The sequence below is a fragment of the Coniophora puteana genome, assembly GCF_000271625.1.
Source record: "Coniophora puteana RWD-64-598 SS2 unplaced genomic scaffold CONPUscaffold_20, whole genome shotgun sequence".
Lineage (NCBI taxonomy): Eukaryota > Fungi > Basidiomycota > Agaricomycetes > Boletales > Coniophoraceae > Coniophora > Coniophora puteana.
The window spans coordinates 255,503-275,766 of NW_006913072.1; the positions used below are offsets into that span (position 1 = coordinate 255,503).

Below are 20,264 nucleotides of genomic sequence, written 5' to 3' on the forward strand. Positions count from 1 at the left end.
GGTCGGACATATGCTTGTATAATTTAAACATCTTGAGCGAAGACGCACGCCGTGTCTGGCAGCGTCTTCTTAAAATAAAATACAAACGAAACGTGATGCTCACCATAGACGACATTCCAGACAATACCAGGTCGAGTTGGTGACCGCTGACTGTGTGATATAGGACGTGAGCAAGCCGAGTATGAAGAAAGCGGAGATAGATCGGAGAGCGATCAGAGGGTGGTGCGTGTTAGAAAGGGCCCATGGTATTGACGTCGCCCACTAACGGATGGGTATGATATCGTCTTTTCGCGGGAGCGATGATAGAGCGAGCAGACCAAGACAGAAGGGGGCGTGCGGGGTTCATAGAGCCTGCGCTTACCCGGGTGTCCGGTAGTAGGGGCGAACCGCCGATGTGCTTCTTCTGTGGGAAGAAAACGGCCTGGGCGGGCGATGCGAGGACTGCTGACATCTGCGTGGAAAGCGTTAGCAAGTGGGATTTGAAGAAATATCGAGAAGTAAAGGGTGAAGAAGAAGAGGGAACGGAAGAGGAAAAGATTCAGTTGGTGATGCATGATACGAGAGCGGCTCATCGCTGCGCGTCGCCGACTCGATGGATAGGTATACATCATGAAAAAATGGGGGAAACCGAGCGAGCTCACCTGCTGCAGGGATTCCGTTGATGCGCGGTCCAAATCCTCTTTTCTAGCACCATGCTAGTTCATGGGTAAGCCACCCAGCCAGGAGCGCTTGAAAGCAAGTACGAAATCTTCCGCTCGACGCAAACGGGTAAGTTCAAGCGCCGATGTCGGTGTTCCAAATACGTTGCAGCACCAGCCACCGTTCACACGCTCTTCTACGTTTTTTTCCTCTTCATCTTGCGTCTTGCGTCTTGCATCTCGCGTCTCGCGACGAACCGCAAGACGCCCAACCACACATGGTGAGCATCCGTCCCCTCATCCAACGATGTTCTTTGCTCTTCCGGCGTGGCTGCGCGATAGCGCGCCGTAAAACCCTTTGTGATGATTCCTATTCAGTTCTGCTTCCGAAAGAGCCTGGCTCTTGTGGACAACGACATACCAAAAACTCTTCTGACCTCTTTCTCCTTCTCTTTTCCCTTTGCTCTTGCTCTTCTTTAAATCCTTTAGCTAACCACTTCACTCTCCCCAGATCCCTCCCCTTCTCCAACCACACCCCATCGTCACATCCATCGTGAGTACGTCTCCCGCGCGCGTCCCCATTTCCTACCTGTAGGACGAAACCAAGTTCATCCATTCGTTGAGCGCTCCTTCGCACATGGCACCGCAGTGCGTGGCGCCGGCGTCTCGTCTTGAGATCGCCGCGCGTCGCTGCTGCGGTCGCTTTGCAAGGGGACTTGAAAACATCGGCTTCTCTGACTTTTGCATCTCTCTGTTCTATCGTTTATCGATCATATCTATGGAACCGGTCGAACGCAGTGCTGACGATTTCTCATTTGCAGGTGTTACGTTGGTGTACATCTACATATCACTGTTAAGTAGCATAGATATATGCGTTGCAATACGACTGTTTTTTCCAAAATGCTTCGGATCGATGCATCATCTCCATCGCACACGAAGGATAGCCCTGCCCACCCCTGTCGAGTGCTCCCATACCTTCTCAACTCGTCCTTGTTCCAACCCGGCTTGGCCGTCCTCGACAGCGCGGATGAACTCTACGACGCCCCCTCCGACGCCAAAGTACACGACCTTGGCCGCGACGAGGCACAAGCCTTGCCCCTGTTCTCCCTCATTATTCTCAACATCCATTCCATGTTGGTCAACGGAAGGTACTGAGGAGTCACCGAGACTCGCTTCGCGCAAGACGCGCACGAGCGGGCGCAGGCCGTCCGCGCGGTAGACGGTCTCGGCGGTGAGAACGAGGTCGTACTGCCGTGGGCTCGGAGCGGGGAGCAGCTGGGACGGATAGAGCGAGGACCAGCCGCCTGCGAAGAAGCGGAGGCGGATGCGGTGTGTGGATAGAGCGTCTGCGAAGGCGCGTACAAGGGCGGGGGTGAGGGTGAGTTCGCCTGGGGAGGAGTCGTCGTCGGTTTCGCCGGCGGGGGAGTTTGGGTCTAGGGAGGGGCGGTGTGGTGATGCGGCTGGGGATGTGTCTGGTGGAGATGGTCAGCGGTTAGTCGAATCGAGTAGGTGTTAGGGAACGCACACCATGCGAGAAATATGTTTGGGAATGTGACGAGCTCGAGCACGGAGGCGTTGTAGTCCTGCAGATGGACGTGCGTTTCCTGGGTGCCGTCTGTGTCTGCTGGCGGTGGACCGGAGAACAGAGTGTGCAGAACGTAGAGAGAGGGGATGGCGGTGCCGCACCCGACCTTTGTTCATCCGCCCCACGTCATTTAATGAGCGCCTCTGAGAAGAGCAGAATAGGGATGAGGCTCACCTCGATCACGCGCTTTCCGACAAACGACGGCCACCCGAGCCGGTGGACGTGCGCCGCGAGATCGAGGGCGCACTCCCACGTCTTGAGCCCGCCCTCGTACACGCGCGGGAGGAGGTCGGACGGCGCGTCGAGGAATGCGAGTGCATCAGAGCTGGTGCTCCCATCCGCGGCTCGAGCTGGCTCGCTCGGATCAGCCTGCGCGAGGACCTGGAAGCGGGCGTCGAAGAGGTCGCGCCGGGCGAGTGCGATATCTGTCTCTGGTACAGGGAGGGTTGCGTATGAGAGAGCGGGAGGGAGGGTGGCGAGCTGGTTCAGTCATTGAGTATTAGGCGTGGAGTGAAGCGCTAGGTGGGCGAGGACGGACGAGGTGATCGAGGGAGAGCTCGGTGCAGGGTGCTTCGGCGGGCTCGGAAGACGCGCTTTTGAGGTGCTGGGAGGGCCCGGTGGTGATGCCGAGGAGAGCGTGGTCGTCATCTGCGCGATCGTCTATGTCAAAGTCGAACTTGAAGGACATGTCTTTTTCCAAGGACGCGTTGAGCGGAGGGTGCAAGGATGATCGAGCCAATCGGGAGGACGGTGGCTATCGTTATCTGTGGCTGTGCCCTGTTTCCCTTGGACGTCCTTCCCTGTCGCGACGCCGCTCTTCCTCCCGCTTGTTTATTGCCCCCGCCGTGGCCATGCCCCACCGAAACGGGACAGAACAGGTCTGGTGCCTCTTGTCCTTTTATAACGCATACAGCCTAACACTCTTCCTTTGGTTTCCTACCATCCACAGCTAGAAGGGTTAGACCAACGCAACCCCACAGCTCTAGATACCCCCACACGCTTTATAAACCAGGATACGGTTGTGTTCATTCCCACTCGCTTCACCCACCCCACATCTATCGCGACATGCGTCTCACTCTGTCGGGCCTCGCGCTCGCAGCAGCCGCGTCGACCGCTGTTCCCTCCGTCTACGCTTGGGGCGCTGCAGGTTCAACCTTTCTCTCCTTCACGTATCCCCATACTCACCCATTCACATCCAGGCCACGAAATAGTCGCAACCATCGCCCAATCCTACCTCCACCCCTCCGTCCTCCCCCAGCTCTGCACCGTCCTCAACCTCCACAACAACCCCGACTACCCACGCGACCCGGACGCGCCCCCGTGCCACATCAGCACCATCGCCACCTGGGCCGACAAGATCCGCTACCTCCCCCAGTTCCGCTGGACCGCCCCCATGCACTACATTGGCGCCCGCGACGACTGGCCCTCTCAAACATGCGCCTTTCCCGGCGACAAGGGCTGGTCTGGCCGCGACAGCATCAATGTCCTGGGCGCCATCAGGAATGTGAGCGGCACGCTGGAGGAGTTTGTCGCGGCCCAGCGGGATGGGCTGGTGCACTTGAACTTCAACGGCGAGGGGGAAGACGACGACGCAGAGGATATCCGGACGGCGCTTAAATTCCTTATACACTTTTTGGGCGACTTGCATATGCCGCTCCATCTCACGGGACGCGACCGCGGCGGGAACAGCATCAAGGTCCGCTTCGACGGGCGGCTCACTAGTCAGTCTTTCCATGTTTCATCATTGGTTCCTATTACTGACATTCGCGTCTCGCTATAAAGACCTGCACTCCCTGTGGGATGGCCTGCTCATCGCACAGCGCCTGCGCACGGTCCCGTCCAACTACACGCGCGCGATCCCCGTGCCCGAGCTCGAGCGCAACCTCCGCGACACGATCTACGACCCGTACATCCGCCAGCTCGTCTGGGAGGGCGCGTTTGGCAAGTACGCTGACGAGCTCGAGGACTGGCTTAGCTGCCCCTCTGCTCCCTCTGAGTCCAACTCCATGTTCGCGCCCTTCTCCTCTGCTACATCATCGCTGCTCCGCGAAGCGATGGAGTACACGGGTCTGCACGCGGCGCACCAGGGCGCACAGCGCCTGTTCAGCTGGCTCGGTCTCAGCTCCGGTCTAGCCAAGAGCGGCTCGGAGGACCCGCACAAGTGGGACGACGAGACGCTCTGCCCGTACGCGTGGGCCGCGCCGATCCACGCGCTCAACTGCGAGATCGTGTTCCCGCCCGCGCTCGACGAGCCGCCGTACGGGTCGCACGCGTTCCCGCGGTCGTATCCCGCTGCGCCGCATGTCGAGGGGCACGGGTGTGCGCATGCACATGCGCACGAGGATCTTTTCGAGGAGGAAGGCGAGGTAGGGGTAGGGGCAGAGGCGGAGGGGAGGAAGAGCAAGTACATTGAGCTTGATACGCCCGAGTACGCAGGCGAGTTGCGTAGGCGATGGGTTGTGGAGCGGCTGTTGCTCCAGGCGGGTGTGCGGCTCGCGGGCACGCTTAATTATCTGTTTGCGGAGGAGGGCGCGCTGGAGGGGCGCGTGAGGGCGCTGGGTTTGTAGATTGCGATAGCGGGTGGGGTTTTGTAGGAGGGTGGAGGGGGTTGGGACTCGGGATACCCGTGTGGATACCCTTCCGGGTCTTTGTCTTGTCTTGTCTTTGGACGAACCGCCCGGTGATCGTGGTAGTAGGTAGTAATAGATGAGTCGGAGGTGCACCCAAGAATGAAGGATAATTCGCGTCGATGGACGCGGTAATGTGTATAGTAATAGTGACACTTGTACATACATATTTTTGTACCTAGTTAGAAGAGAGTGACGGTCTTGGTACCTATACCAGTGGTTATGCGCTGGGATCAGAGTGTGGGGGCGAGGGTTGGGCGTAGTGAAGGTCTGGACTACAGCACTGTGTCTGAGTACAGTTGCACAAGGAATAAGGAGTTATACCACCCCTCTACATCGAACCTAAACGAAGTTGTGAGATTCTCGGTGCGTGAGCAAAACAAGTGAAAGTGAAAGGCTTTCTGGCGAGTGTTCAACGTTCAAGGCGTCCCCGCCGTACACACGTATTCGTGGTTCTTTTCTTTTCTTTTTAACGAATCAATAAGTTAAAAAGAAAAAAAGATCCGTGAGTACGCAAAGGACGTGGTCCAGCGGGGAGGCGGGCGGTGGTGGTGGAAAGAGGTGAAGGAGGGATGGAGGGCGGACTCCCCGTTTTCTGTGGAGTGGGAGTAGCGAGTAGCGCTGGGGCACGAGGATGCTGTGGGGTGATCATGGGGTGGATCCTAATGCTGTATTAATATTGGCGCAGATCGCTGGTTTGCGTAGGCAGACCCTTTTAGATTGCGAAAAATGGGCGTTCGGACGTCGCCATTCTCATGTCCATCTCTTAACCGCAAGGGCCTCCCGTGGCGCGACTCTTAGGTCCGCACGAGACGAAACAATGAAACCACAGGGCGCAAGGTGCCACCTGATTATGAAGCAGCACAGCAAACAGACGTTCGCAAAAAAATCGGGCAAATTTTATATATATACAAGACACGCCTCCGTTCCTCTCCGGATTTTAGACAGTAAGTGGGTGAAGAACACAATGTTATTTTAGTACAACAACACGAACAATACGATAGTAATGCAAGGTCAAAATTGACAGATATGGTGGGCAAGGAGAGGTCAAGCGGGGAATGAACGAATGCGAAGAAGCTACTGGAATAGTAGCCAACCTGGTGTGGCGACAACCGTCCGTTTTATAGCCAGGCGTCGGACAGGGGCGAATATGCTAAGGGCTTGGGCAAAGCAGGTCATCCAACAGGGATGTGTTGATTGAATGATTCGCAAACACAGCTTACCAACAGACGAGCATACAATGTATGCATCAGCTAAAGTCGAGAGGGGTGGTACTGTGCCAAGCTCTCGTTTGAATACCATCGTCGACAGGAGCAGATGGACTGAATAAGATGCATAGTTAGCTTACCAACAGCCCAGCATATGGCTGATGCATCAACACAGACGAGGGGCTCAAATGGCGGACACCAGCAGGTTCAGCACATTGGACAAACAGAACCAAATGAATAACGGTAAGAAGGCTAACTATACGGGAAACGGAGTACAGGTATCGGTCACAATTGACTTTCGACTATCATCCTCTTCCTATTGTCCTGCAAAACTTCTAGCCTTATATTTTCCTTGTCTTTCCTTGATACAGTACCGTCTTTCGGAGGGGATCCATGGATTTCGGTACCATCCGAAGTCATGGCAAGCACGACATCGCTTACTTCCGCGACATCAAAGTCCTCTTCAACACCAAGCGGAAGGGTTTTACGACAAGGTAGCATCAGAATGGCGATTGTAAGTAGGGATATGACTGTCTGCGGAATGAGCGTGAAAAGCGCTGTGGCTGACTGGTATGACCATCCCATGGTAGTAGTATACACCGTCCCATTAAAAGCTCTTGACATATTGCTTGGGGTCTGGGATTCCATTTCGTTCGGATCTCCAGCGGAATACCCGAGTCGAAGGTACTAGGAGTTAACATCCAACACGTGGATCAGCCAGACTTTTACGTATCAGACGTTTGCTTATACACTTACTGTGCCCGCATACTCGACTACCCCTCGCCAGTAATCTTCCTGTCCACCGAAATAGTGACCAATAAGCATGTGTGGACTGGCACTGCACATAACAAAGTAACGCACCAAAATCGTGTTCACTAATGTAGAAGTCTGGTTCTGCGATGCCATAATGACGGACACGGAATCTGCCATCGTATTTCCGATGTCTGCTTGCGCCCGTCCGCCAATCCATTGGACCAAGCTCGTTATGAAGGCCATGGAACTTGGACTGCGCTCCCCTAAGAGCTGGGTCTTCTGAGGACTTCCGGGACTGATAATAAAGTTGTTGTAACCGACAGCGACATCCGTGATCCAGGGCGTGACTTCGCAGATTGTGGGTTTGATGAAATCGTATCTCGAGCTCGGTGCGCCATTGTGACTGCTGCCGTCGATTGCAATTGCTGGAACGTTGTGTTAAGGACGACAACATTTGAAACCGGGTATGCTTACTGAAGCTATTATTGCTCGGACCAGATACACCCTGCAGAGGACACGGTTGAACTGGAACAAAACCAACGGCACTAGAATTTGGAAGAACATAGGTGGCATAAGTCATGGGCCATGAGGACCTGGGAGCTGGAAATGTATTTTGGAATTAGACCGAGATGTCTCATCAAAATATATAGAGCAACGTGCCTGCTGTGTAGTTGCAATGAGCTGTTACCGTCCACAAAGTGTATATCGCGGAACTTTGAGCGGCCGATGTGGTGCTATGTTTATAGGTAAGGGAGTTTGGGGCTGGGAAGGTTAAGTTCTGCTGGGTGCATGAGACTTCCGCAGTGAGGCCTTGCTGAAATACAGAATAGTTCTGGGACAGTCCTGACAAATGTGTGTCGATAACTGTATCGGGCTTGACGTACCCCCCAGAGAATGCTAGATAATTCACAGCCGGCGGACGAAGTAGTTGATTCACAAATGTGGGTATCAAGGGAATGATACCTCCTGCTAGAAATGTCAGGCACTGCATCCTTGATCATCCAGGAACTCAAGCGCACCTGTAGAGATATTGTACGATGCACCATTGAAATTGAAGGTACTTGGTAACCCAACCCTTGCCCCCCCTGAAGACTGTCCAGCGAGAAAACCCGCGATATCCATGAGATCATACGACTGTGGATTTACTTTCAAGGAATATTAGAGAAGCAGCATCCAAATCAAAGAAGGTCTACATACGCGCAGTTACAATGTTGCTAGCATTAGTCATGAAAGGCTTAGAGGTTTTCTCCACGAGATGGGCGAGAGCCGAGCTTCCCAGATCAAGCTCAGTGCCCCTGACGGAGCCGGATTGTGAAACCGTTGTTGGACTAAGGATGGCCGTCCAGCTGTTCTCTCGATCAGCCACGTTCCTCTCAACCAGAGTAACTCGACGTACGATGCAGTCAATGTACATATTACCGCCCATACTGGTATTGAGGCCCATGTCCATGCCGGATGCTTCTTGTTGAGGAAGAGGGCGCCTCCTAGCACTTTGACCGAGAACCCAAAGAACTGTAGCGACATTGGACCTTTCACAAGCGTACTGGTGATAGCACGGCGAACGGCGCGAGAGTAAAGCCTGCCAAAAACGCTGGATTTAAGGGTCATATGCAGATCAGTTTGTCTGCCTACGCACCAGACGGAAAGTTTCGCTATGCATGATGCCACGATACCAGCGACGAAGGTTGTACCTTCTGGCTGCGAAAAGGCAAGCCGTGCGAGGCCGTCAGTCATTGGGATTTCCTTCCAGTATATCTTAGCGCCTAAGAATCCCCAACCAAACGCTAGGATCGTCAGTTGGCCCAATGCCAGCCCTGCGACGTAATATCTATGCTTAAATGATCCTCTTCTTTGTTTAGAAGGATTAACCTGATATTTTTCCTTGGTCTGATCCTCGAGGCGGTCTAGTAAAGGAATGTGTGGTAAACTTCCGCCGTACTGAGAAGCCATTGAAGACTGCTTCGAGTGCGATGTCTGGTAAAGCGGGGATGTGGTTCGTGAGGTTGCTGCGTATATGTACGCGCGAGGATGAAGAATGTATGTGTAATGCTGCGATGCTCGCCTCCATAATATAGCACAGTATATCGAAGAATGGTTACATCCCAGCCGTTCCACAGCATTCCCCCGCTGATCATGATGTGTATCCACAATGACCTGCCGCACTGAGAATATCTACCAAATACGGCTTAGTGGATGTCGGATGTTACCATGGGATTGACGCCAACTTGATGGGCTGATACGCCTAGTTCTGAAAGGCGTCGCAGTATGATCAACTACTAGATCTAGGGAATGACTACTTCAGGCCCGTCTACCCTTGTAAAACCCAAATGTATCTAAGCAAGATGAGGTCCGTCACAGCTTATCTGCAGTGTTCCAACCACAAGTTTGCGAAATCGCGATTGTGACCACGTTAGAGTACGCATGTGGAATCGATCAAGACCCTGCAGTGTTGTGCGGCTGCGATTAATTTAAAAAAGCACATCAAACTCAAGTATGCATAGGTGCGCAGACTACGAGCGCCTAACTCTTCTTTGTACTCGTCGCGGCCTGTAAGCGCTAGTGGTGACACAGACCTCTTATTACACTAATGTTGTGTTTTAAACCGGCGATCAACTACGGTTTTAAGGGCGCATGGTGGAATTTTGCGGGCCGCGAGCGCAAGGATGAATTTATACTTCATAAGTGTCAATAAAGTGAAGAAAATGATGCAAACTCATTGTTACATTGCGATTTTGAGATGAGCGAATCTCAGAAGATCACTATGAAAATCGTTGCATCAATCTACAGCGCAGTTGCGAGGTTGTTCTTGATCCTGATGGATTCTTTGATGATCAGTTAGTTACATAACACGGGCCGATTCCAGTGCCAGGGTCCCACCAACACTGCATAGCCAACAACAACAACAACAAAAAACTGGACAAATCCGGACTCGAACCGGAGACCCCCCGCACTCAGCAACGTGCTAAGCGGATGTGATAACCAGCTACACCATATGCCCTACAATTAACCGCGTCATCCACTCCCTATATCTTGTGCCTGCAACGTGTCGACATATCCGGTCTGCATTGACTCTGCAACGCCGTCTTGTCCGTCATCGACAAACGTTCAGTGCAATAAAATGCCACTACTAGCTAGGACCCCCGCATGCATGTGCTCCAAAGCCACAACCCCAGAAGTTCTATTATCTCTGACCGTCTCCGCAACACCTTCAAGGGGTTAGGCCGAACGAACGCCCGTATTGAAACTGAGCAGCGTTCTGGAGAGCGGGGTCGGGACCAAAACTCTTCTCTAACCACTAGCACTCGCTGGATGTGAGTGTCTAAACTATGGCGGATTTTCAATCAAGTCTTATTGAGGTATGTGGTCTGAAACGTGCATCCTACGTACGTACTCTTCGTCACAGCGTAGGCGATTCCCAGCAATCTGACACGTCTTCTCTAGTCTGAGATCAAATAATGGTTAGTCGCGGTCCAAACCACAATCCTTCTAGTCCGGACGAAAACATATAAAACGCCTCTTCATGGCTCCCTCTCCTCCATTGCGCCTCTACCCTTCATACGCATCACCACTCACATAACTCTACCAAGCCTCCCTCACGCCCATACCTCTCTCCGATCCAACCATGTCCTTCCTCACTGCTATTCGCCGCACCTCCACCCCGCGCCCCACCTCCGCATCCTCCAAGCGTGCCGCTCGTATCTCATCCATCTCATCCTCCCCGGTCTTCATCGCATCTCCGGAGCCTTCCCTCACAATCCCGCAGGCTCTGCAGCTGGACCAACGGCTCGACGAGCTCGACGTCCAGCTGGACAAGCACGAAGACGAGGTCGCCTCGCAGCTCGGTGTATACGAAGACCGGCTCGACGAGTTCGACGCGAGGCTTCGCGCCATCGACCCCCAGAACTCTGCCGCGCGGCTGGACAACCACGCCGCGCAGCACGATAGTCACATCGCGCGGCTCGCGAAGCTTGAGACAGCGCTCGACACGATGAACCAGTATGTCGAGATGCTCGAGGAGAAGAACGCGACGCGCGCCCTCAAGCTCTCGCACCAGTGTGACGAGCGCGAGGAGCGCTTCGAGAGCAGCCTGCATACCCTCCAGGAGCAGGTTACTCAGCTCTCTGGTATACTCGAGGAGCTTTGCAAGGCTGCGAAGCGCGACGAGAATCATCGCAGGGAGTGGGAGAGTAAGCAGATGGAGCAGCAGCGCTCTCGGGAACGGGAGCGCGACCAGGAGAACGCGTCGGTGATCGGCGGCGGGCTTTCGATGCCCAGGATTCGGGCGAGGGTGACGGCTGGCATTGCTACCACTGCGGGAGTCAAGTGTGCGTCCTCTACCACTCTCTCCTCTTTCTATGATCGGTCTTAAGCTGACACGATTCCGCCGTACTTGTAGACCCGCAGGCGTTTAGATCGCCATCTGTCCTTGCCGTGAACAACGGCTCTGCGGTCGGCGCGCCGGTCAACCGGCCGACGGTCGTCAGCAACCCGAAAGTCTGCCCCTCGTCGATTATCTCGCCGAGCAACGTTCGCAGGGCTCTTGCCACTCATGTGAGCCGTGAGTATTTTCGCGTTTTATTGTGTGTGCGCGTTCGGTGCTGAGGATAGTTTTTGCGATAGCTCGCGAACGTTCTAGGACCTCCATCGCTTCAGGGCGTCGTATTCCGCGTGCAAGCCGCTTGCCTAGAGGTTAGTGGCATCCGGTCCTCTCTATTTGTTCTAGTGCTTACGTATGCGTCAGCCTCCGTGTTCAGTTTTGCCAACGTAGAAAACAGGGCCCCCCTCAGCCCTAACTGAGGCGCAATGTAAGCGTCATAGTAGTTGCACCTTGTCATCGCAGGTTACTGATCACTACACGTTGACCATCTTTAGAACCGTCGTGGTCGGTGAAACGGCCATCAAGAACGACGTCCATTCACTTTGCCCAACTCATGTCATTCCTTTGATACCCACATTCCTTACAAACCACGGCCAGACGGACCAAACCCTCCTCATAGACGGACCCGACTTCATGCAATGCAAGAACGCAATTCTTCGCATATCAGCAACATCCCCATCCTCTCCGCCTCTTACTGAACGCTTCTAGTTCATCTCGCTTTCCATCCATCACTCACGTCGCATCGTGCCACATCGCCCTACCGTGTCTTTCCCACAGACACATTCCACTCTTTGTCCAACTCCAACTCCACTCTTTTCAAACCCGCTCCTTTGTCTCGCACCGCGCTCGGATCCCGCCGAGCAAGACTCACCACTGACAGCCCACAGCTTCGCCAAATCGCTAGGTACACTGAATCGGCGCCGATCTCTGAAGAAGCCGCGTACTGCGCCGCAACTCACCACTCGAATGCACGACGCAGGGCGTGTGTCGACTATCACGCCTCTTGACTTCTCTATGAATGTCGTGCATTTGGTGTTGGTGTGTATGCGTGCGCGCGCGTGCTCGCAAGATTGCTTTTCCCCCGGTTCTGTTTGTTTCGCTTTACGGTTTTTGGTCGTTTTTCTGGGCCTTTGAAGAGGCGATGTTCTTTGCTTTGGTGGTTCCTCGGTGCGTCTTCCTCCCTCCGCTTCTTTTAATTTATCCGGGCTGACATTGGGTGATTGTTAGCTGGTCGAGACCCCTCAGGGCGTACGCATGATGCCGACGCTAGCGTCTCACACCGCGTCCGCGTCTGGTCGTCCCACAACGACGTTTGTGCGTTTCTCCGCTGCCGCTCAACTCTCACCGCGAGCCCAGTCGGAGAACGCCACGCCGCTCGACCAGACCGGACGTGCACAGTCAGTCTGCGCGCGCCGGACGGACGAATCCCACCGACGTCAATCGACGCAGCAGTCCCTGCCTGCCAAGCTTACCAGGTATTGGCAGCACAGGCTCTGCGCCCGCCGTCGTCGTTCGCTCCGCGCGTCGCCTCAGACTCGGACTCAAACTCAAGACAAGACAAGACAAGACAAGACGCTTTTATGAATGATGGCGGAAATCCCGAGGTGCCGCTGGACGCGGCGCGATTCGGGTGTGGAACGGGCATGGACGGTGTTCTGTGTGCCGTTGCTTTTGTGACTGATCTGTGTTGCTTTGAAGTCACTTTTTCTCCTTTCTCCTTTTCCTTTTCCTTTTCCTTATTTCTGTTTCCTTGCTCTCGGACTTGTTCTTTCTCGGACTCGAACCCTAGACTCAGACTCAGACTCGGACTTGGACACGGACACGGACACGGACCTGGACATTGATCATGTTGCTTGAAACTCATGTATACCTAGACTTATAGACGATGCGGTGGTCTACCGACTCGCAGAGATCACTTTCTCTGCTTGTTCGTTTGACGCTGCATCACCCTCTTAATATGTCTTGCTCCTCAGCTGTAATGTTGTATGTTGCCATGGCTAATGCGCTTTGGCGCTAACCTAATAACAGATGTACCTGAATGTGTATCAGCGCAATGACGACGAAAAAGTGAGAATGTCAAAGTGAGTAACAATCAGTTGTTCTCGATTGCATTCTCAGTGCAACTTGAGGCAATCAGGAGTAAGAGACACGCACTAGAGAAAGAAACCAAAAAGTGGACAAATCCGGACTCGAACCGGAGACCCCCCGCACTCAGCACCGTGCTAAGCGGATGTGATAACCAGCTACACCATATGCCCCTTGGAACAACGTGGCTCATCTAATGATATAAAGCCATCCGTAGCAAGCTGTATTATTAGCCCCGGATGATAGCATTTTGCCCGGAGAGCGTCACACCTTTGTTTGCGCGCGCCTCTTGTCTCTGGCTCTGGCACACTACCATGGACGTCAAGCAACAGTCTCCCCCACCTCCTCCACCACAGAACAACGCAGGAGATGTAGAGATGAAGGACGCGATGGACGAACCCTCAGACGCGAACGTAATCGGCGACCGCCAGCCCTCTCGACCACCACCCGAGAGCCCCCCACAACCGGCGGCTCAGGCGGTTCACACATCCCCCGCTCTCCCTTCCACCTCCGCTCCACTGCCCAAGTCCTCCTTTTCTATCCCGATTCCACCTTCTGCTCCCCCTGCACTTGTAGTAGACGACGACATTGAACCGGGAGAGATCACGGCAGAGGATCCGCCGGCTCAACCGGAGAGCGCGGTCGAGAAGCAGGCAATCGAGCAGCCAGGCTCTGGTGACGCAACGAGGCCTGCAGCGGAAGAGACACCCTCGGAGGTGGACACGGACGCACGCGAGCCTTCTTCTTTGCCTGCAGGTGACGTACCTGCTCCTGCCAGCGCGGACCCAGTTTTGCCTCAAGGTCCCGGCGACGCGAACGAGCCCGTGCATATTTCCCCCTTACCCAAGCCACCCACTCCACCACCCGAGCCTGTCCCTGCTCCAACAGAGGCAGTCGCTGTAGAGGCAGACCCCGCTCCTTCCCGTCTCACCCCTCCCGTCGAGTCGCGTTCCCCGCCACCTGCCGCACCGCCCTCCGAATCCACACGCGCACCTTCACTCCCGTCCCCCGCTTCACGTCCCCTCACCCCCTTGCGTGCAGTTACGCATCCACCCACCGAACAGCAAACTGCCAACGACGAACGCGCACCCACTGAAATTGTGGAAAGCAGCTCTCCTCGCGTGCCCACCAAAGAAGAACCATCCCGCCATCCCGCCATATCCTTTTTCGATTCTCAAGAGCACGCACGAGATATCATGCCTATCCCTTTGTCTCGTGATATCAGGCTCCCGACGGATGCAGATGATGGGCAGCTCGACAGACAGCTCAACGTTGGCGACGCGCTCAGCTACCTCGACGCGGTCAAGGTCCGCTTCAGCACCCAGCCGGACGTGTACAACCACTTTTTGGACATTATGAAAGACTTCAAGAGCGAACTGTGCGTCTTTGCTTTTCCTATCTTTCCTTCTAAAAGCTACATGCGTGTCTGACTGAAAATTTGATGATGCAGCATCGACACGCCAGGCGTGATCCGGCGCGTTTCGACGCTCTTCCACGGCCACCCCGAGCTTATCCAGGGCTTCAACACGTTCCTCCCCGTCGGCTATCGCATCGACTGCTCCATGAACCCCCTCGAGCCCCACATGATCACTGTCACCACGCCCTCGGGCACGCTATTCCAGACTGCCACTTTAAGCGGTACGCGCCTCATTGCATCATCACACCCCACTAACTAACGAACACGGCAACACCAGAGCCCTCGATGTTCGGTCCCGGCCCATCTCTCCGCCCCTCCGACGCCCTCATGTCCAGCGGCGGCTTCGCGGGCCCCAGCCGCCCGCCGTCGCCGCGCAGCATGGTGGGGGACCACGATATCGAGATGCGCGAGGGCGACGGGAGCGCGATGGAGCCCGCGCTGCAGTACGTGCAGAAGATCAAGCAGCGCTGCGACGAGGGGACGTACCGCCAGTTTCTCGAGATCCTAGGGCGGTATCACACGCAGGGGGACGTCATCGACGAGGTGCGTTCTCTCTTCTTCATTTGGCTTTTGCTCGAGACTCAAGTAGGGCTGATCGGTGCGGCTGCTGCAGAGAGAGGTGTCGGCGGAGATCGCACGGCTGTTCAAGGATGATCCGGATTTGCGCTCGGACTTTCGGGTGTTTATGCCTGAGAAGGGTGGGCCCATCTATGATGATGGCGAGGAGATGTACGGGCCGCCTGGGCGACGGACGCGCCCTGGCACGCCATCGAGGGCTCGTCGTGGGGAGGCGTCGACGGCGAGTCTGCTGGATGGCGCTGCGGGGAATCTGCCGCAGAAGCGCAAGCGAAGAGCTGCAGAGAAGGAGCGCGAGAGGGAGAGGGAAAGAGAGCAGAGGGAAAGAGAGCAGAGAGAGAGGGAAAGGGAAAGGGAGGCGATGGCTGCTGCTAAGGCTGCTAAGGTGAGCTGGTTGTGTCCGATGTATGAAGCTAGTTTGCTTAATTCCACTCTCGCACCAACAGAGCGCAGCCAATGGTGTCGTTCGTATTTCCTCTCCCTTGCACCATATCCACACCCACTAAACTCGTTCGCATTTGCCAGTCCGGACTCCGATCCACGCAACAACCGCCCCTGCCCCACGGGCCCTCGCCTGTAGCTGGCCCAAGCGGCAGCGCAGACATGCTCAACCAAGACGAAACGCACTTCTTCGAGCGCGTCCGCCGGCTCATGCCGCGCGAGACGTACGTCGAGTTCCTAAGGCTCATCAACCTGTTCACGCAGGGCTTCATCGACACCGGCCGGCTCGTGCGCGAGAGCGGGCGCTACCTCGGCGAGGGGGAGCTCGCGCGGCAGCTCGCTGCGATTCTGGGGTGGGACGAGATGGATAACAGGGAGCGGTTTTTGTTGGAGGAGACGCAGCATTTGCAGTGGCTTGGGCGGGGGAACGGGCCGATTGTGAGGCCTGGGCGGGTGAGGAGTAATTTGCAGGCGGGGAGTTATAGGCGGATGCCTGCTAGTGTGAGTTTTTCTCTCCTTATGATTTTGGGGTGCCATGTTGGATGCTGATGGGGTTCTTTGCGGTGCAGGAGGTGAACGTGCCGTGCTCGGGCCGCGACGAGATGTGCAAGTCCGTGCTGAACGACGAGTGGGTGTCGCACCCGACGTGGGCGTCCGAGGACACGGCCGGGTTCGTGACGCAGCGCAAGAACGTGTACGAGGAGGCGCTGCACCGCTCCGAGGAGGAGAGGCACGAGTACGACTTCCACATCGAGGCGATCGCGCGGACGATCGCTCTCCTCGAGCCCATCGCGAACAAGATCGCGCAGCTCGCGCCCGAGGACCGCCCCGTGTTCAAGCTCAAGGCGAACCTCGGCGGGCAGGGCAAGAGCATCCACGCGCGCGTGATCAAGAAGATCTACGGGCGCGAGGCGGGGCTGGAGGTGCTCCAGGCGATGCAGGAGAACCCGGTCGCGGCGGTGCCGGTGGTGATGCACCGGCTGAAGCAGAAGGAGGAGGAGTGGAAGCGCGCGCAGCGCGAGTGGAACAAGGTGTGGCGGGAGGTGGACGCGCGCAACTATGCGCGCAGTCTTGACCACCAGGGCATCACGTTCCGCCTTGCGGACAAGAAGGCGGTCACGACGAAGGCGCTTGTGGCGCAGATCGAGGTCGCGCGCGATGCGGCGCGGCATAGGCGCGCGAGCCTCGTGGACCCGCTGTTTGGGCGGGCGCGCCCGCGGTACCATCTTGCGGCGGCGCTGCCGGATGTGCTGGTGCTGCAGGACGCGACGAAGCTCGCGCTGTCGTTTTTGGACCGGACGCAGGGGCAGATCGGCGCGCAGGAGCGGAGGCGGGTGGAGTTCTTCTTGAGGACGTTTGTGCCGCTGTTCTTTGGGCTGGACGCGGACGCGTTTGATAGGGCGTTTGTGGTGCATCATCATGTGCCGCCTTCTGCGCCTGTTGCTGTTGCTGTTGCTGTCGCTGCTTCTGCTGATACCCCTGCCTCTGCGGTCCCTGCGGATGGCGACGCGGGAGCGGGCGACGATGCGGCGAGCAGTGTGGGTGACGATGTTGAGGTGGCGAGTGCGGCTAGCGGCGGTTCGGCTTCGTCTAAACGGAGCAAGCGCGGTGGGGCGAACGGCGGGGCGGCAGTCGGTGCAGGCGGGGACTTAAGGAAGAAGCTCCTCAAGAGCGAGCAGGCCAAGTCGACGAGCCGGAAGCGCGGCGGGCAGGACGGGGCGTCGCCGGTGCCGTCGAGGTTTGCGTCGCCTGCTGTGCAGGATGTGGGCGCTGGTTCGAGCGCTGGTGCTGATGCCGGGCTTGCGGCTGGTGCCGGTGCTGGTGCTGGTACGGAAGAAGGGAAGGGCGAGAGTTCTGCGTCGGCGGGGTCGAAGAGGCCGAATAAGAGCGTGTTTTTTGCGAATACGACGTTTTATACGCTGTTGCGGTTGTTTGAGGTATGTCCCTTCGGTCTTCGAATTTCTAAGGGAAGTTGGCTAATGATACTCGTAGATCCTGTACTCGCGCCTCTCGTACTTCAAGGAGCTCTCCATTGAGCTCGCCAGCGAGGCGTCGCCTAGTCCCGCGAAGCGGCGCAAGCTGTCGCCGCCCGAGTCGGCCGATCGGACGACGGCGTCTTCATCCACTACGACCGCGACAGCAACGGTGACGGCTAGTGCCAGCCAGGCCGCCACAAGTAGCAAGCCAGCACATGCAGAGCAATTTTATGATGTGATGCTCGAATCATGCGAGCGCCTGTTCGACAACGAGATCGAGGTGCACGCGTTTGAGGACCAGATGCGGGCTATGTTCGGTAACCAGGTACGCTTCCCGCTTCTCCCTCCGCTACTCATTTTCTTTCCTTTTTCCACATCCCCTCCTTTCCGTACTCGAGCTAACGAAATCATGTCGTTTGTGCACACAGGACGCGTACAGGATCTTTACGATTGACAAGGTCATCGGCGCGCTCATCAAGCAGGTGCAGATCGCGCTCATCGATCCGCGGTGCCAGGAGCTGTTCGAGCTGCTCAAGCGGGACCGCGACCTGCCCGCACCGACGATGCAGGATATGTTGAACAGCCGCCGGGCGGCTGAGAAGACGCTCGGGCCGGACGAGAATATTTTCAGGATTGATTGGGTACGTTTCGTTCTTGCGGTGATGCAGACGCGAAAGAAGCGAGGATGGGGTACTGATGAAACCATGTACAGATTCAGGACGCGAAGATGATGACGATCCAGCTGCTGGGCAAGGACGACGATACCGTTGATTCGGAGATTATGACGGAGAGGTGGCAGGCGTATGTCGATGCATTTGTCTCGGTATGTTGCGTCTTGGTTTTGTCAAACTAGTGCAATCGCTTACTCATGTGCGACAGGGAGAGTCCCCGGAGAACCTCGCTTCACGCGCTCGTCAACCTTTCCTCAAAAAGTACGTTTTTGCCTTGTTTTCGTTTGCATTCGCCGGGCGTCTGATTACTCCCGCTGTACAGGCATGCACCAAAACCGAGCACCTCTCTCCCTTACGTCCTTGCTGATGGCGCCCTCGAGATGCGTGTCTGCGTGCGGACCTATCGCGTATTCTACGTCTCGCATACGGAGGACTTCCTGTGCAGCCTTCCTCGCCGCTCTCAGTCGGCTGCATCAAGCGTTGGTGAGCCGGACAAGGGCAAAGAGAAAGCAGATTCGGGATTACCCGAAGAAGGCGAGGCAGATTTCAAGAAGCGGTTGGAGCGGAAGGACGTGATGAGGAGGCGGTGGATGGAAAGCGTCGGACGAGGGGAGTGGCCGGTGCCGTCCAAGAAGGTCGTGCCTGTTGATAGCGCTGCGGATTCGGGGAGTTCGTCGTCAGCATCGCAGGCTCCTGGACCAGTGGCGACCGTGGCGACGACGGCTGCGGCTGCGCCATAGCTTGTATTTTGGTGATGTGTTCCCATAGTCTGATGTGTTTGAGCTCGTTCGTGTCTCAGTTTACTTGTTTGCTATAGTATGTTTCTAGGTGGAATGGTTTAATGCACGCTGTCTTTCCAAGACCGATTATTTCCTTGTTTCTTTTCTTTTATCTATCCTACACGGGTCAACTGAGCTGGCCGCATACCACATCGCCTTTCCATGATGTAGCGTCTGCATCATCGAGGCAGGTCCGCTGTATTTAGCACTGTTGGTCGCACTCATGATCTTTGGCTCATTCATGTTATTACAGGAGGTGCACTGTCTGGTCATCCAAACGCTACAAGATGGTTGCCCACAATAGCTCAGCAGTGTTGATTGCTGTAATTACTGGCGATACAGAAAGTCACTCAAGTCGAGGGTCATCTTTCACAGGCTTCGGGTGCCGTCACTACCCAGTTGCATATTGGCGTAAGATCAGGGGCACGACCAAGGGATTTGTGGCGGTATAGCTTCGGCACTAACTCAGGTACGACATGAACATGATACGGGACCTACGCTCTAGCTCGAGACGAGTCGTGCCCGGTTGAGTCGGAGAAAGAACGGTAAGGTCTCTGTTCATTGGCCGTTGATCACTGCTAAGACGCTATGAGTCCATTCTCTTCGCGATGCTTTGGACGCCATCATTTCTACTACGGCGAACAGACGAGAAGCCATGTATGAGTGCATTCCGGTCAATTATGCAGTACGCGTTGTTGTATTTGGATCGCTATTCATTGAAATCTGTGGTATGTGGCTGACACACGGACAGCGGTATAAAGGGCAAGACCAGATGATTCCCAAAGCCAACACGCTTTCGAGCCAACAGGTTCCCCAACCACTTATCGTTATGAAGTTTTCAGTTTCCATCTTTGCCATTCTCAGCTTCGTGTCTTTGGGGGCCGTTGCGACGCCTATTGACCCTAGTAAGCACTTCGAGTTTCTGAAGCCTGGTGATTGTGTAAAGGAAGCTTACTGTTCTTTCATAGTCTTTACGTGTGGTCCGTGCCCATGCCACTCGCCGTGCCTTCCGCCCCTCTCGTTGACTCCAACGGCGACAACTTCGACGATATCCTTCCATGTCGGTACGTGTCACCTTTCATAATGATATCGGTGCTCAGCAGAGCTAATATTCGTGCAGCTACTCCCAC

The 20,264-nt window shown here is 55.6% G+C and overlaps 5 protein-coding genes and 2 non-coding genes across 7 annotated transcripts; 3 read left to right on the forward strand and 4 right to left on the reverse strand.

Moving 5' to 3' along the window:
- Positions 1-1,533: 1,533 nt before the first annotated feature.
- Positions 1,534-2,911, reverse strand: CONPUDRAFT_133063 (uncharacterized protein; the record flags this gene model as incomplete). The annotated part of the gene is made up of 4 exons (XM_007777205.1): positions 1,534-2,110; positions 2,164-2,329; positions 2,398-2,703; positions 2,762-2,911. 4 exons carry the CDS (start codon positions 2,909-2,911, stop codon positions 1,557-1,559), a joined length of 1,176 nt encoding a protein of 391 aa, XP_007775395.1. The 3' UTR covers positions 1,534-1,556.
- Positions 2,912-3,215: 304 nt separating this feature from the next.
- CONPUDRAFT_140505 (phospholipase C P1 nuclease) lies at positions 3,216-5,095 on the forward strand. The gene is made up of 3 exons (XM_007777206.1): positions 3,216-3,370; positions 3,423-3,944; positions 4,006-5,095. The coding sequence occupies exons 1-3, from the start codon at positions 3,289-3,291 to the stop codon at positions 4,788-4,790; spliced, it is 1,389 nt and encodes a 462-aa protein (XP_007775396.1). The 5' UTR covers positions 3,216-3,288; the 3' UTR covers positions 4,791-5,095.
- Positions 5,096-5,927: 832 nt separating this feature from the next.
- On the reverse strand, positions 5,928-8,761 carry CONPUDRAFT_78045 (uncharacterized protein; the record flags this gene model as incomplete). Its single annotated transcript, XM_007777207.1, has 12 exons — positions 5,928-6,010; positions 6,074-6,172; positions 6,199-6,216; positions 6,355-6,745; positions 6,815-6,853; positions 6,920-7,236; positions 7,286-7,316; positions 7,500-7,708; positions 7,831-7,956; positions 8,009-8,139; positions 8,208-8,390; positions 8,448-8,761. 12 exons carry the CDS (start codon positions 8,759-8,761, stop codon positions 5,928-5,930), a joined length of 1,941 nt encoding a protein of 646 aa, XP_007775397.1.
- A 964-nt stretch (positions 8,762-9,725) lies between these two features.
- CONPUDRAFT_t132 lies at positions 9,726-9,809 on the reverse strand. Its single transcript has one exon. It is a non-coding gene; the product is annotated as a tRNA-Ala (tRNA).
- Positions 9,810-10,433: 624 nt separating this feature from the next.
- On the forward strand, positions 10,434-13,226 carry CONPUDRAFT_170109 (uncharacterized protein; the record flags this gene model as incomplete). Its single annotated transcript, XM_007777208.1, has 4 exons — positions 10,434-11,136; positions 11,208-11,369; positions 11,432-11,500; positions 12,417-13,226. 4 exons carry the CDS (start codon positions 10,434-10,436, stop codon positions 13,031-13,033), a joined length of 1,551 nt encoding a protein of 516 aa, XP_007775398.1. The 3' UTR covers positions 13,034-13,226.
- A 137-nt stretch (positions 13,227-13,363) lies between these two features.
- Positions 13,364-13,447, reverse strand: CONPUDRAFT_t131. The gene has a single exon. It is a non-coding gene; the product is annotated as a tRNA-Ala (tRNA).
- Positions 13,448-14,273: 826 nt separating this feature from the next.
- Positions 14,274-19,203, forward strand: CONPUDRAFT_140506 (uncharacterized protein). Its single transcript, XM_007777209.1, has 12 exons — positions 14,274-14,652; positions 14,725-14,912; positions 14,969-15,234; positions 15,305-15,652; positions 15,714-15,731; positions 15,793-16,209; positions 16,278-17,645; positions 17,701-18,009; positions 18,113-18,325; positions 18,397-18,507; positions 18,564-18,616; positions 18,678-19,203. The coding sequence occupies exons 1-12, from the start codon at positions 14,471-14,473 to the stop codon at positions 19,093-19,095; spliced, it is 3,891 nt and encodes a 1,296-aa protein (XP_007775399.1). The 5' UTR covers positions 14,274-14,470; the 3' UTR covers positions 19,096-19,203.
- Positions 19,204-20,264: the final 1,061 nt, after the last annotated feature.